This window comes from Mesoplodon densirostris, chromosome 1, assembly GCF_025265405.1.
Source record: "Mesoplodon densirostris isolate mMesDen1 chromosome 1, mMesDen1 primary haplotype, whole genome shotgun sequence".
Lineage (NCBI taxonomy): Eukaryota > Metazoa > Chordata > Mammalia > Artiodactyla > Ziphiidae > Mesoplodon > Mesoplodon densirostris.
Window position 1 is genome coordinate 79,462,223 of NC_082661.1, and position 16,515 is coordinate 79,478,737.

The 16,515-nt window shown below is 40.0% G+C and overlaps 1 protein-coding gene across 1 annotated transcript in view; it reads left to right on the plus strand.

The window, feature by feature from the left end:
- Positions 1 to 7,772: 7,772 nt before the first annotated feature.
- The window catches only part of ANK2 (ankyrin 2), a 710,689-nt gene continuing 701,946 nt past the window's right edge, over positions 7,773 to 16,515 (plus strand). Inside the window, exon 1 of the mRNA XM_060105174.1 lies at positions 7,773 to 8,218. Coding sequence (XP_059961157.1) covers positions 8,147 to 8,218 — 72 coding nt within the window. The 5' untranslated portion in view covers positions 7,773 to 8,146. The remainder of the gene's footprint in view (positions 8,219 to 16,515) is intronic.

Consider the following 16,515-nt stretch of genomic DNA (forward strand, 5'->3'; position numbering starts at 1 on the left):
TCTCTGGGTCTTATTTTCCTTAACTGTAACATAAGTGTAATGTGGTCTTGCTGCTCCACGTTGTATTTGTGAAGATCAAATGTGTGATAGGTATAAAAGCCTGCAAATGAAAAAGTAATCCTAATGGGAACTTCAGATTAAGGAAAAAATAATACCCAATATTGTTTCTCACTCATTTAGTTCCCAGACCCAGTAAAGAGTGTTTTATACTGCATTTAGAGCCTTTACTCCACTAGACACATACATACACACACAAAACAACCCATGAGGTTTGGAGAGGTAACTTGCCTAACGTCACAGATTATAAGAGACAGAATCCAAACTCAAAGCCAAGTTGGTCACACCAACATACGTACCTTTACTTTTTTGGACCTGCACAAATATCTATGTGTTCTGGCAATGAGGGTAATGAGTCTCTGTTATGAAACAGAGACCAGGAGCTAATTGGAAACATTTGAGAGGTTGGGGGCCCTGTGTTTTTTGAAGCTTGATTGAAGTGCTTATTAATACATATTTAAAATATATTATTAACATATATATTACATTATGTATATAATACTATTTGGGGAGTTTTGAATCTAAGAAAATACAAGATAATAAATTTATTTTGATTTTTTTAATTTTATATGTACATTTCTATTACTCTGTAAGAAGTTATAATCTCTTAGAGGAAACAAAGCATCGACCTTTGAGAAGATTTCTGAGAACTGTAAGTTAAGAATTAAGTGGTCATGTTTCTTTGCTTCATATTTGATACAATAGTCTCTCCAAATTATTTATACAAACACACACACACACTTTCTTTCACACACATAGTTTGGTGGAACCTCAGTGCAATCAGCTATCTCTAGTTATAGGTTTTGATTCAATATTGTTTCAAGTTGTGCTTCTTTAAATCACAAGCTTTACTGAGTATTTATTAAATGTGAAGAATTATGCTAGGAACTGGGAATTCAGAAAAAAATAAAACCCAGTCTTAACCCTTGGGAGCTCATAGTCTGGTTGGGGAGATAACTGTGTAGACAGACAATTTACAGATGTCAAGTATTAAAATAGAACTAGGAAAAATTGCTTGTGGGACACAGAGAACAAAACTCTAATCAGTCTGAGGGAGTCAGGATGGCTTTCTCTTGATCTAGGTGTTGCAAGGTACACAGATGTTAGTCAGATGAAGAAGAGAGGTGAGGGCATTCTGGCAGAGAGAACCCAGCATGTGTGAGGCCCCAGTCACAGGCAAGGCTGGCTTTTAAGAACTGAGGAGTGGCAGGAAAAGAACATGAATGAGAAACAGAAGGAGACAGGCTCAAAGGCCAGCTGTGGAAAGATTGGGAAGGGCAGGCACTAAAGGGAAAAAACCCCGACCAACTAATAACTTGAAACAATTTTATTATGACAACAACTATACCTGAAATAGTTGCCTAAAGTATTATGTGAATGGCCTGAATAGCATTCCATTATACATCCCAATATGCGGAATTTATATAATGTATGCACTCAATTTTTCCTTTAGAATATTTAGGTGATTTCCAGGTTGTTATTGTTTATTTGTTTTACTATTATAAAGACTGCTGAAGTAGAAAAAATCTTTGCTCTTGTTCATGATTATTTTCGAAGTCAAAAGTTATGTATATTTTTAGGGCTTTTTTAGAGTGACAAAGTAACCTTCAAAGAGTTTGTACCAATTTATAGCTCTGTCAACAATGCCTGAATATTCTTTCTGAAGCTCTGGGGGAATTTTCTTCACTAGAAATCTCTTCTCTGACAGTTTATATGTGAAAATAGTATTTTGTCATTTGAATTTACATTTCTTTAATTTTAATAAGTCTATACATTTTTTTCATCTGCTCATTGGAAGTCACTATTCTTGTGTGAGTTTTCCTAAAACCCCTCCTCCCTTTTTATAAAGTGATTGTCTTTTCCACATATTAAGGATATTAACTCCATCTGTCCATAAAAACTGTATAAATGCTTTTTCTTGGGGTCATTTAACTTTTAATTTTTTTCTTTTCATACACACAAATACATACACACATTTATGTGTATTATACATTTTCATACCCAAATTATAATAAAACAAGTTTTAACATAAAGAAATTTTATAATTTTATGTAGAAAAAACATCCAGCAATCTTTTTCTTATTTATTATTTTATAGCTATCATTCTTTTTAAAAAAATTAATTTATTTATTATTTTTAGCTGTGTTGGGTCTTCGTTTCTGCGCGAGGACTTTCTCTAGTTGCGGCGAGCGGGGGCCACTCTTCATTGCAGTGCGCGGGCCTCTCACTATCGCAGCCCCTCTTGTTGCGGAGCACAAGCTCCAGAGTCACAGGCTCAGTAGTTGTGGCTCACAGGCCCAGTTGCTCCGCGGCATGTGGGATCTTCCCAGACCAGGGCTCAAACCCGTGTCCCCTGCATTGGCAGGCATATTCTCAACCACTGCACCACCAGGGAAGCCCCATAGCTATCATTCTTGAAAAATCTCCCTCAACACAAAAAGTATATTAATATTAAGAAGGGCTTTTACGTCAAAGCAAAGGGATGTAGATTTTATCCTGAGGGCAATGGAAAGCCATCAGGACTTTTGAAATGAGAGAATATTTTTTTTTTTAAGGAAAGTAACAAGATGTTCCAGGATAGAAAAAGCTCTGCAGCGTCATTATTAAGAAACTACAATACACTAGGTATAGCTGAAAGCCTAGAATAAAGCCATGGATATGGAGAAAAAGAAGCAGGACATTACCATATGAGAATTCCTGGGGTTTGGTGAGAGATTATTATAGAGTGTGAGAGATGTAGAGAGGCCTAGAGTGACAGTACAGTTTCTCGTTTGAGTCACTCAGTTGATGCTGAGAATCTTCATCCAGATTAGGAATGCAGGATGCAGCAGGTTTTTTTGCATATTTGTGTATATGGATGGATAGAGGAGATGGATAAGAAAAAAGGGATGTGTTTTACTTCGTCTCATATTCTAGGGACTGAATAATGCCATTACTTAACGCACTGGAGCAAACACTTTCCTGGAGTACTCTTCAATGCTGTTGCAGGTGCAAGTGATACCAAGATGTAGGAAAGTAAAAATGGGACTCTTTTCCCACTCACAAGATTACATTATAAATCTATTTATCCATATCTATCGATCTCAATATCTACCTATTACTTACCTATCTGTCTACTTTAAACCTTAACATTATTTATTGATATATTCCTTTCTTGTTAATTTTGAATTAATCACCTCAGGCCACTAGAGACTGAAGAACCTGATTTGGATTTCTGTATGCCCAGTCATGATACAGAAGAGCAGGAAGTCATAGCCAAATTACTGTCACTTAACTTGCCTCACTAAGTTTCCCCTGATTCTCTGAAATAAAGAGTTTCTTTTTAACCACCTTTATCCTCAGCCTCCTATTATTTTTTCTTTTTCTTTTTTTGTAAATTGAAGTATAGCTGATTTACAATATTGTGTTAGTTTCAGGGGTACAGCAAAGTGATTCAGTTATATATATATTTTCAGATTATTTTCCATTATAGGTTATTACAAGATGTTGAACATAGTTCCCTGTGCTATATAGTGAATCCTTGTTGCTTATCTATTTTACATATACTAGTGTGTATCTATTAATCCCATACTCCCAATTTATCCCTCCCCCGACTCAGCCTCCTATTTTTTAGGTAGCTATCATTACATAAATAAATAGTAATAACTATAATAACTATATTATTGAGTGTTTACATTATGTGTTTATAATGTTTATGTACATTATCTCATTTAATAGTCACAATAACCCTGTAAAGTTAGTACTATTATTATTTCCATTTCACAGATAAGGAAACTAAAGTATAGAAATGTTAATTAACTAGAATTTCAAGGTAGTAAACTGAAATGGAAGTTCACCATCTTAAAGCATACTACACTGCCACCATAAAAATTTTCACATTGATTGACTTGAGGAAATGCTTGTAAAGGAAAAAAGAAAACAGTTTTTATGATGTAGCTTCATAACGAGTTTTTCATATTTGAATATGAATGTAATTCTTATCCACACATTTGAGAAACTGTAATATAGTGTTTGAGTTATAGTATAGAGTTTGGGTTTTAAGATTTGAACTAGAGTTCAAATCATGACTCTCCAGTCTTCTAAATAAACTTGACAGAAATATTTAATTCATTCAACAAATAACTATTGAACTTCAATGTGTCAGGCACTGTTCAAGGTACTGGAGGTTCTATATGTTAATTGTTTGCTTGTTTTTTTGTTTGTTTGTTTTTCTCTTTTTTTTTTTTTGGCCACGCTACGCGGCTTGCAGGATCTCAGTTCCCCAACCAGGGATTGAACCCAGGTCACAGCAGTGAAAGCCAGAATCCCAACCACTAGGCCACCAAGGAACTCCCTTAGGTGTTTAAAACAGTGAACAAAATCACTTCCCTGGTGGCGCAGTGGTTGAGGGTCCGCCTGCCGATGCAGGGGATGCGGGTTTGTGCCCCAGTCCGGGAGGATCCCACATGCCGCGGAGCGGCTGGGCCCGTGAGCTATGGCCGCTGGGCCTGCGCGTCCGGAGCCTGTGCTCCACAACGGGAGAGGCCACAGCAGTGAGAGGCCTGCGTACCGCAAAAAAAAAAAAAAATCACTTCCCTGATCTCATGGAACTTACCTTCCCGTGACAAGCAAGTGTCAATAAATCAACAAGTAAATATGTAAACTCTGTCAGACAGCGGTAAGTGCACAGGAGGGATGTACTGCAAGGTAAGAGATATAAAAAGGGTGGAGTGTTATTATCTTATAGGATATATTCGTTTTCTAGGGGTTCTATAGAAGTACCACAAAGTGGGTGGCTTAAACAACAGAAATCTATTGTCTCACAGCGCTAGAGGCTAGAAATCTGAGATCAATATCTACAGGGTTGGTTCCTGATGAGGGCTGCAAGGGAGAATCTGCTCCATGCTACTTTCCTAGAGTCTGGTAGTTTGCTGGCAAACTTTGGCATTCCTCCATTTGTAGGTGCATCATCCCAATTTCTGCCTTAATGTTCACATTGTGTTCTCCCTGTGTGTGTGTCTATGGACAAATTTTCCCTTTTTATAATGACACCAGTCATATTGGACTGGGGACACATCCTACTCCAATATGACCTCACCTTAAGTAATTACATCTGCAATAACTCTATTTCCAAAAAAGGTCACATTCTCAGGTACTAGGGATTAGGATTTCAACATCTGCATTTGGGGGGACACAATTTACCCCATAATACAGGGTAATCAGGAAGTCCTCACTGATAAAGTGATATTGGCACAGGGGCTTGAAGGAAGTAAGGAAATGATCTATGCAGATATCTGAGGGAGGAGTGGTCCAGATACAAAGGACCTGAGACCAGGTCCTAGAATGTTCAAGAAGTGGAAACAAGGCCAGTGTGGCCATGGTGAGTGAGTGAGGGGATGGCTGGAAATAAGGTTAGAGAGGGGTGGGCAGGAATGGAGGATGGATTACATAGATCTTATCTTACATCAAAAGATGGAAAAGCCTTGGTTCTTACTCTGAGTGAGAAGGGAAGACACAGGAGGGCTTTGAGCACTGCTAGCTGCTCTCTGGTAAGCCACGTGTGAGGAGCAAGGGTGGAAGAATACAGACTGGTTAGAGACTTTTGCTATCAGGCAGGTGAAAGATAATGGTGGCTTAGGCTAGACAGATTGTACTGGAAATACAGAAGTGGTTGGATTCTGTATGAATTGCTCTTAGAGCAAATGTGGATTGTGAGAGCAAGTAAGGAATTAAGACTATCTCTGAGGTTTTTGTCCTGAGCATCTTAAAGGCGGGAAAAGCTATATTGGAGCAGTTAATTTAGCAGGAGAAGATAAAAAGGAGCTCAGTTTTGCCCGTGATAAGTTTGAAACTCCTAGATATCAGGTAGAGGTGAAGGCAGTTGGCAATAGGAGTTTGAACTTAAGGGGGAAGACTGCGGATGGAGACATACATTTGGAAATGCATATCAGAATATAGATTCTATTTAAAGTGATGCAGGACTTCCCTGGTGGTCCAGGGGGTAAGACTCCGCACTCCCAATGCAGGGGGCCTGGGTTGAATCCCTGGTCAGGGAACTAGATCCCGCATGCCGCAACTAAGAGTTCTCATTCTGCAACTAAGAAGTCCACAAGCCACAAGGAAGATCCTGCGTGCCACACTAAGACCCGGTGCAGCCAAAACAAACAAACAAACAAGTAAATAAAAATAAATAAAGCCATGGAACTGTGAGATCAACAACAGAGTGAGTACAGAGATAGAGAAGATATACATGGAGAGGAAAAGGAGGACCAGAACTGAACTCTTTGACATTTCAAAGCTTAGAAGTTCAGAAATTGAGCCAAATGAGGACTGAAAATTGATCATTTAGATGTAGTAACATGGGGGTCACTTGGAACCTTGTCAAGAGAAGGTTTAGTGGAATAAAAAGCTTGAATGGAGTAGGTTCAACGAAGAATGTGAAGAGAGGAACTGGAGGTATTAAAACTTTGTGGAAGATCTTGCTGAGAAGTGGTGTTGAGACTGGAACACTAGCTGCAGGGGAGAGGAGGGTGTCTGCGGTAAAGGAAAACATTTTTCAAAGGTGGGAGTATGTTTATATGGAGATCCATAAGAGAGGGAACAAATTAATCTCTTGAGGGTCATCTATCTGTAAAAAGCCATAACTCCCACCTCCATGGGGCAACTGAGCTAATGAAGGGAGATAAGGATCAGGTCTTGGAAAGTGGTTTGCCCTCAGTCAAAATGACAGCTCCAGGGCTTCCCTGGTGGCGCAGTGGTTGAGAGTCCACCTGCCGATTCAGGGGACACGGGTTCGTGCCCCGGTCCGGGAGGATCCCAAATGCCGCGGAGCGGCTGGGCCCGTGAGCCATGGCCGCTGAGCCTGCGCATCCGGAGCCTGTGCTCCGCAGCGGGAGAGGCCACAACAGTGAGAGGCCCGCGTACCGCAAAAAAAAAAAAAAAAAAAAAAAAAAATGACAGCTCCAACTGCATCCCTGAGAAAGAGTGATGTACACAAGGCTGGCCCCTGTGGGGATTCACCCCTCCTGCCACCAGGCCTGGCACAGATGGAGGTCTGCAAAACCTGGTCCTGCTGTTTAAATTATTCACAGGGTTGCAGAAGACGTGTTCTCCGCCTTAGTGAGGACGGGGGCGGGGGGGGGGGGGGCGTCACTACCCTGTCCAGTAGCTGAAAGATGCTTTCTCATAGTGAAGAAGGTGGGAAGGGAGAAGCTTGATCTTGGGGAAGGCGGAAACGCCCAAAGCGTGGAAGACACGCGGCTGAAGTCGCTTCACTCACCAGCCCACATCTGACTTGGGGTTGAAGTCGCAGTTCGCATTTCACACCGCATTCACTCCAGAAATTAATTCCTCCTAATCAAGAGGGAGTGGTTGGCGGAACAAAGAATGTGTGTCTGCGGAGGCTAGGGGTGGCTGGGTGGGTGCCTATCACAATGCGAAAGGGGAGAATGCGTGGGACTAGGCAATGTGTGCAAGGTATGAATGGAAAGAGGCCAGTGAGTGTGGAGATGGGCAGGGAAGAGCTGCACGCGGCGCCCCAGCGGCCGGGGGCCTCTCGAGGGAACGTCTGCCTGTGATGCGGGAGCGCCCGCTGAGGAGCCTCCTTCTCCCCACCCACCTCCCAAACTCCGGCAGTCAGTGGTGCATATAGACATATTTCTGGGAGCTGTCCATGAGCTCATCGCTCTCCCGGCGATAGCGGCGGCAGCGAGGGAAGCAGCCTCATTTCCCCCCGGCGCCGCTAGAATAAGCCCCGCCGCTCGCACATTCACACGCGCAGCGCGCGGCGCCGGGAAGGAGCAGCCGCCGGCACAACCCCGAGGCCAAGGTCGCCCCCGACCCTGGCCCGCCATGGCCCGGAGTCTCCCCGCCGGGAGGTAGGTGGGCGCAGGAAGGGGCGAGGGGCTCCGGCCAGGACTGCGGCCGGGCGAGCCAAGCGGGCAGCCGCCCCTCGCGCTCTGCGGCGGAGGAGCCGGGCGGGGCCGCGAGCGCGGCGGCTGCGGAACCTCCCGGCCCGTGTGGGGCCGCGGGCCGCAGGCCCCGCACGGAGGAGCTAGGAGACCCGAGGGACCCGGGCGTGACAGGAGGAAGAAACCGGAGCACCAGGAAGATGGCTTCTCCCACCTCCCCGGCCCCGGAAGGCGGGGCCTCCACGCCGCCGAACCCGCCGCGGATTCGTCAGGTGGGTGCACAAAGTGCGGGGAGGGGCGCCCGCACCCCATTGTTCTCGCCTTCCCCAAGGACGGGGACGTCGCCCCACTGCAGGGGCTGACGAGGAGTGGGACTGACACAGGCATACTTGGCCGCGTCGCCTGGTCCAGGACCATTCTCTGAATGCCCTTTTCCCAGTCTCGCTTCACACATGGACACAAACACACACACACACACACTCCTAGAAAAACACGCTTTCCAAAACCAGATGTGTAACTTATGCATACACACACGCTCATACACACCCCGCAAACTCACCCCCCAAACTCATCCCCCCCGCCGCGCACAGAGACACACGCCCAGCTGTCACATGACCCACTGCGGAGCTACACCATTAAGGAGGAGCCCTTGGTGCCCTCAGTGGGGAAATCCACCCCAGACCCCAAACCCCCGAGGACCTTGAGAGGGACTGCTGGAAGCATTCACTTCCCACCCACAGGAGAGAAGGAACCGTGTCTAGAGGTTGCTTACTAGTTCTCAACTTTCAGATAGAGCTACACCCAACAATTGCAGCCTTGTATTAGACATTAGTTCTGGAAAACATGTGTTCCTGCTCTCCCGACTGTCTCTGTCTGCAGAGACAGTTTTCCCCGACACTGCAAGGGAGGGTGTGGGGTGGGTGATGCACATTTCTTTGGCTGTCTGAATAAACCCTGTTTTCTGTTTGTATGGTAATATTAAAACATGGGAGTACTGCATCTGGTTGTGATCTGTGATTTGGTATCTAAAGGAGCTTTCTTCTTTTTGTGCTACCATTGCCAGGAAATACAGCATTAGCACTTTAGGTTATCGCGGTAGCAACGCAAGCGTCAGTTTGCCCTGTTCAGTGTAGTGTATGGATGTGAGAATATGATCCACTGACTACAGATAGGCAACCTCTTTACCAAGGAGAATCGAACTCCTGTTTAGAAATATGGTAAAACTGGTGAATGCAGCAGGAGGATAATACCCAACAGAATAGTTTTTCTTCAGGGCAATGTGGAAATTTTGAAGAACCCAGAAGCTTTAGAATTTATGAAAACATGACAGTAAAATTTGGTTGACACTTCACAAGGCCTTTGCCACATTTGAATTTTAATGTGTACAGATAATGTTATTTTAGGGATAACCTTTGTTTATGTGCATTTTTAGTGCAATGACTAAAAATCTATGTGTACTTTTTTTTAATGGCCCTCTGTATCCCAATGAAATTGTTAGGGTTTTAAATGCTTGTAGAGTCCAAGACTCTAATTTGATGACAATGCATTTTTACTTGCACTTGGAGTTATTTTTTTTTCCTGAAGCATTGTGGTAGCAGGCATCATTACATCTGTATTTGTCATATTTATGTGTCTAAGAATGATGGTGAAATCACCGCTATTTGCAATGTAAGAAAAACCATGTCCTATGTAAAAAATCATTCTTATACCTATTTGGCTAAATATATATGTACGTTTGTGTATATAGTTGTATGTACTCATAAGAATCTCTGTGAAGCCTCATTCTATATTTAGAATAATTTTACTGATCTAAGAAATAGTATGTGTGAAAATGATCAGGAGAAAAAATTTGTATGGAAAGGTCATTGCTATTTTGCAGAGTAGACACTCTACTTAGAGGACCTCATAATTAGAAGCTGTGTAAATGACATCATGCTGCAACATTCAAGGAATTGACTGGTGTCCTCTGCTCAGCTTTTCATTTATATGACCTTACAGAAGCACTCTTTTAGTGATTGGTGCATTGATTTGCATAAGGTGTAGAAATAGGTTGCTGGAATTATTGGTCATTCCAGTCTACCTGCTTCATCTAGGCAGGTGGAACGGAAGTCCTGACAACCTCTGACTACAGTGTCACCACTTTCCTGCAAGTGATTTTGAGCAAATTAGAAATTAAAAAAAACAGAAGGGATAATAGTGTTTTCCTGCAAAGTGGTGAAATATTTTAGGTCCCAGTCCCAGTATATTTTAACTGTGTCACTGTTTCCCTGACATGTTTCTCCTTGTTCTTTAGTAATTCTTTTTCAAATCAATTCTGGATTGAATCAGAATTGAATTAAAGTCTGAATTGTTTTCCTCTTTTTAAACCATAGTTGACAGAAAAAGTATAATTGAAAGAACATAGAAATCCAAAGGTTGAAAGATTTTAATTAAAGACATGGCATGGGCTTTAGCAACAGATAAATTTATTATTCATCATTTTAATTATATAACAGAAATTTAGAAATAAAATATTTTAGAAAGGCTTTCAGTGAATATATATTTATATCTTGTAAATTGGTATATTTAACTGCTAATTTCAATGAAAATATTCTATGTGAAGATTCATTTATTCAACAAACACTTATTCAGCACAGAGTAATGTTTCATGCCCTAAAGATAAAGAAATGAAGAAGATAAAAGTGTTATCCATTAGGAGGTATAGGTGTTTTTAATGAAGACAAGCATTAAAGTATCTGAAATTTGAATTGCTTATAGGGGCTTTTCCACATTATTTAAAAATATATTTCTCAACTTTTTGTTTTGATCATTCCTCTAATAATGAGTCTAAATAATTCCTGGGTTTGCATATGCCTAAAAAGTCACTGTATGACTGAATTAATGTTTGCATCCGTTTGATATATGATATATTTCTGTTCTAATTATTTAATCTGTTATAGAATGATATATCAGAAACTGTATATATTATTTTTACAACTTAATCTTTTGGACAAAGTTTTATTTTTATTTTTTAAGCTTTTGGAAATTGCTGATATAGCATGAAATAGCTAAAGTAATCCAGTGCCTTTGCACAGTGCAGTTAAAATCTAGGTTTCCAAAAATGAGATGATCAAGGGAAAATGACCTTCAACTTCATTGTGTCATGTTAAGGGAGAGAAAAATTTATTAATATGCTCTGTCTTCTCAGGCTCCTAAGATACTAGATATTTATTTTTTTTCCTCTTTTAAGAAAAGGGTTATATTTTCTTTATTTTCTATACAAGATAACTATGGTACAGAAGTTTCACTACTTTTTAAAACCATTTAAGTCAAATTAGCTACCAAACTATAAAGACAAATCTCCTGGATTTCATTACGTGTTTATTCTTTATTCATTTTCTGACCATAAAAGATTAAGGAACGATAGTTTTGCCACTAAGTTTTTAAATAGTTTTTCTACATATATTATGTGTATCAAGAGATCCATATGATTTCTATGGCCATTGCCAGAAAACTTAAAACAGTTAATTAAATGAGTATTTATTGAGATCTTGAGGTTAAGATACTTTGCTAACATCTTTCTGGGCCTTATCATCTTTCTGATGAGCTATGATGGGAGTTTCCAAAGCATTGATTGATTTGAGAATTGGAGAGCTATAACACATCCTTTATAATTGGAGCCAGTAGAATTTAGTGTCTTTTTTTTGTTTCATGATCGATCCTTCTCCATGATCTGTGGTTCTTAGTGTTATTTCATTTATGGAAGCAAACCAGTGTTCTTTCTTTCTTTGTTGAAGAAACTCAGAAACCTCTCATATGGTAATGATAAAATATTTACAAAGGGGCCAGGTGTGATGCTAAGCAAGGCACAGTTTTCCCAACAGTCCTATGAAGGAGATATTATTATTCCCATTTTCTGATGAGTAATGTGGGTTTAGCGAAACTAAGCTGCATCCTCAAGTTCATAGCTAGTAAGCTGCAACTATGCAACTCAGGGATTTAAAACGTCATCATGATGCCTCATTTCACACTCACTGTTATTTTATTGTCTTCCCCTTCTAATTTGTAACCATTGGGGGAGATCTTCTTAGCACTGTTTCTACTTTGAGCCCTCTGTAACCATTCTCAGGAATTCTCCTTTAGTTTGCCTTGATTAACTGTAGGATTTACAACAGAGTTGAAAAAAATGTTCATTATTTAAATTCATCAAATGAAAATAACTTGAATTCCATTTGCACTTCTGTATTCTCTAAGGGAGAATTTCTGCAGCCTCATGGTTGCTGAGAGGAAAGACTAAGGCCCTCATTTAGCTTGTTTCCCCTGAGAGCTCTTCAATTATCCCTGCTGTTTCCACGTTGGTCCTGAGAAAAATAGTTCTAAGAATGAGCTGGATTAATGGAGAGTCTTCTTGAGCAGGCATAAATAAATAGGAGGCTTTCATTTTCAAGTTTTTTAGTTTCTTCCAATATTAATTCCATGCTTTGTTTATGCTTGTCAAGGTAAGTTATATTTTGAATTTTCATGTTATGCACGTATTTGAGTTACAAAAAGAGGATAATTTCCTTTAGACAGTGAAGGGATAAAAGAGAATAAAAGCAATAAGTGAATATAGTGATGCATTGATATAATTGGTTTAGATTTTTGATTTTGTTTTTTAATTTATATACAATAAAATTCACTTTTTGTACAGTTTAATGAGTTTTGACAGATCCTTAGAGTTGTGTATCTATCACCACAATCTAGGTGTAGAACAGTTCTAGCTCCCTGAAATGTTCCTTTTTTTTTGGGCCAGGCTGTGCAGCATGCAGGATCTTAGTTCCCCAAACAGGGATTGAACCTGTGTCCCCTGTGTTGGAAGTGCAGAGTCCTAACCATTGGACTGCTGGGGAATTTCCCTGAAATATTCCTTTGTGCTAATGCCACTGTAGTCAAACAAATCCTCCCACCTTCAACCTCTGGCATCCAATGAGCTGTCCTCTGTCCCTATATTTTTGCCTTTCACAGAATGTCAAATAAATGGAATCATCCAGAATACAACCTTTTGAAACTGACTTTTTTTCACTCAGCGTAATGCCCTTAATAGCCATCTAACTTCTTTCATTTGTCAATATTTTGTTCCTTTTTATTGTGGAATAGTATTTTATTGTATGGGTGTACCATTGTTTAGCCATTCAGATGAAAGACATTTGGGTTGTTTCCAGGTTGGGGCAATTATGAATAAAGTTGCTATTAAATATTTGTATACAGATTTTGTGTAAACATAAGTATTCACTTCTCTTGGGTGTATACCTAGGAATAGGATTGCTGGATCATATGATAAGCATATTTTAACTTTATAGGAAACTGCCAGACTATTTTTCAAAGTGGCTGTATGGCTTTTGCATTCCTTTCAACAATGAACCAGAGTTCCTGTTGCTCCACATCCTTGTTAACATTTGGTATTGTCATTTTTTTCCTTTAGTCATTCTAATAGATCTGTAGAGGTATCTCATTGTGATTTTAATTTGTACTGCTCTAATGACTAATGATACTTGAATATTTTTGCCAACATTTTCTTTGTTGAAGTGTCCAGATATTTTGGCCATCTTTTAAATTGGGTTTTCTTTTTGTTGAGTTTAGAGAGTTATTTATATATTCTGGAGACAAGTTCTTTGTTAGATATATAATTTTTTTAAATAAATTTATTTATTTTATTTTTGGCTGCATTGGGTCTTCATTGCTGCATGTGGGCTTTCTCTAGTTGTGGCAAGCGGGGGTACTCTTTGTTGCAGTGCGGTGGCTTCTCTTGTTGTGGAGCACAGGCTCTAGGTGCACAGGCTTCAGTAGTTGTGGCTTGTGGGCTCTAGAGCACAGGCTCAGTAGTTGTGGCGCACGGGCTTAGTTGCTCCATGGCACGTGGGATCATCCGGACTAGGGCTCACACCCATGTCCCCTGCATTGGCAGGGGGATTCTTAACCACTGAACCACCAGGGAAGCCCTAAATATATGATTTGAAAATATTTTATCTTAGTCTATCTCTGCTCTTTTAATTCTCTTTTTAGTGTCTTCCTCAGATCAAAGGTTTTTAATTTTGATCAAGTCCAGTTATCAGTTTTTTCTTTAATGGGTTGTCCTTCTGTTGTATCTAAGAACGCTTTCCCTAACCCAAAGTCACAAAGATTTTCTCCCATTTTTTAAAAAGTCTATCATTTTAACGTTTGACATTTAAGTCTTTCAGTCACTTTGAGTTGATTTTTGTGATGTGTAGTTCAAGATTCTTCTTTTTTTTTTTGTATATGAATATCCAGTTATTCCATTACCCTTTGTTGAAAAGACTATGCTCTATTAAATTGCCTTTGCATCTTCGTCAAAAAAAAAATCAATTGACGTATTGGTATGAGTTAATATTTGGGCTCTCTCCTCTGGATTTAGATATTTTGAGTTTTTCAGATTTCAGAAAAAAGTATGTATCATGTAATTTTTAGAAAATCTAATGACATTAACATGCTTTTGACTTTGTTTTTTAAATGTTATTTACATAGTTTTCAATCTAAACATCAAATTAATGTACAAGGCAAGCTCATATGTCTGGAATGGAAACAGTTTATGAAAGTGAAATGCATATAATAAAACTATATCAAGGGCCTCCCTGGTGGCGCAAGTGGTTAAGAGTCCGCCTGCCGATGCAGGGGATACGGGTTCGTGCCCCGGTCTGGGAGGATCCCATATGCCGCGGAGCGGCTGGGCCCGTGAGCCATGGCCGTTGGGCCTGCGCGTCCGGAGCCTGTGCTCCGCAACGGGAGAGGCCACAACAGTGAGAGGCCCACATACCGCAAAAAGAAAAAAAAAATAAAAATAAAAAAAAACTATATCAAGAAAACAAATGGAAAAAAGACATGGTGTACCCTATTTGATGAATACAAAGAGTTTCCAGAAGTTTTTAGAAAACAGTTTCTAACTCAGCTATGTTGAATATGGAAGTGAGATGAGAAATAAATGGGGACTTTAAGCTTCATTCACTATAGGCTTTGGTGAAAATTAGCATTTCACTTTTTATATAGCATTACTATATGTGTAGATATGGTATATTAAGGAGCTAATTATCTGTTCCTAGTGACACATATGGCATTGAGTTCAATAGTCTAAACCTAGCTTTTAGGTTAGGTTAGGTTATCTATTGCTGCATAACAAACCACCTCAAACATAGTGGTTTCAAACACCAGTAATCATATGTTTTGCTCATTAATCTGCAATTTGAGTAGGGCTTGATGAGAACGTTGGGAATCAGCTGGGGTTACTGGAAGGCTGGAGGTGACTTTACGGCTGGGGACAGATCATCTCAGGTTTGCTCACTTGCATGTCTACTGGCCAATGTTGGGGCTATTGGCTGGAACACCTATATATGAGTCCTCTTCAGGTGGATACTTGTCTTCCTCACAACATAGTGACTGGGGTCTAAGAGTAAGAGTCCCCAGACATCACAGCAGAAGTAAAGGACATCTTATGACCTAGCCTTGGAAATCACATAGGGTTACTTAATGCCATACTCTCTAGGTTGAGGCAATCACAGAGGTTCAACCAGATTCAAGGGCAGGGGAATAGACCCCACTGCCCTATGTAAGGGATGAATATCAACATTACATTGTAAGAAATGCATGTGGGATAGGCTATTTGGCCACCTTTGAAAATATGATCTACCACAGAGTGAGAACTAAGTTAATACAAAGTAAGCTGCTATATTCGGCACATTATTTTTGTCATTGGATCAGGAGGTGACACAGATGTGACAAGAACTGGTTAAATAAGTATTTCACAGGAAATATTTTCCCACTTAGATATCATAAATCACTCTGTGCGAACACTGTACTTTTTCACGTTGTTTGATTTTCGATTGCTTAGTAGTCCTAGACTTGGGTTCTGCCTGTGGAGTTTGGAGGGTGTTGCATAGTACCACCGTTAGACACAAGGCTCTAGAGCCTCCGAGAAGTCAGAAATCAGGCTTGTACAGCTGTCCTGGTTGCTATTTGAGTAATTCTGAGTAAATAATTTCATTTTGCTAAACCATAGTTTTGTAATCTATAAAATGCAAATAATTATCATTCTATCTCATAAACCCATTATTAAACTTTGATATAATATTTGGGCAGGTACTTCTAAACAATAAAATAATACAGAGGTATACTTTATTGTGAAAAAACATGTAATTTTGATTTGAATTGTTTGTGCCCTAAGCATCTTGGTTAACTAATTGAACTTATTCTAACAGTTTATAAACATAATTTTATTATACTTTTTTTAAAATTGAAGAAATCATATAAGAATGTGGTAGGGAATTCCCTGGTGGTTCAGTGGTTGGGACTTGGCGCTTTCACTGCTGTGGCATGTGTTCGGTCCCTGGTTGGGGAACTAAGATCCTGCCAGCTGTGGTGTGGTCAAAGAAAAAAAGTGTGGTAATAAATTAATATTTTTATAGATGGATATATTTGAAAAGTAAACCTTACTACAAACCCAAACTCTGCAATCCCCTACCCCTGAAACAATCATTTCTTATGTATTCCCTTAGAGATATTCTGTTTATAGAAACATTTTTCTGTGTACATACTCCTCCCC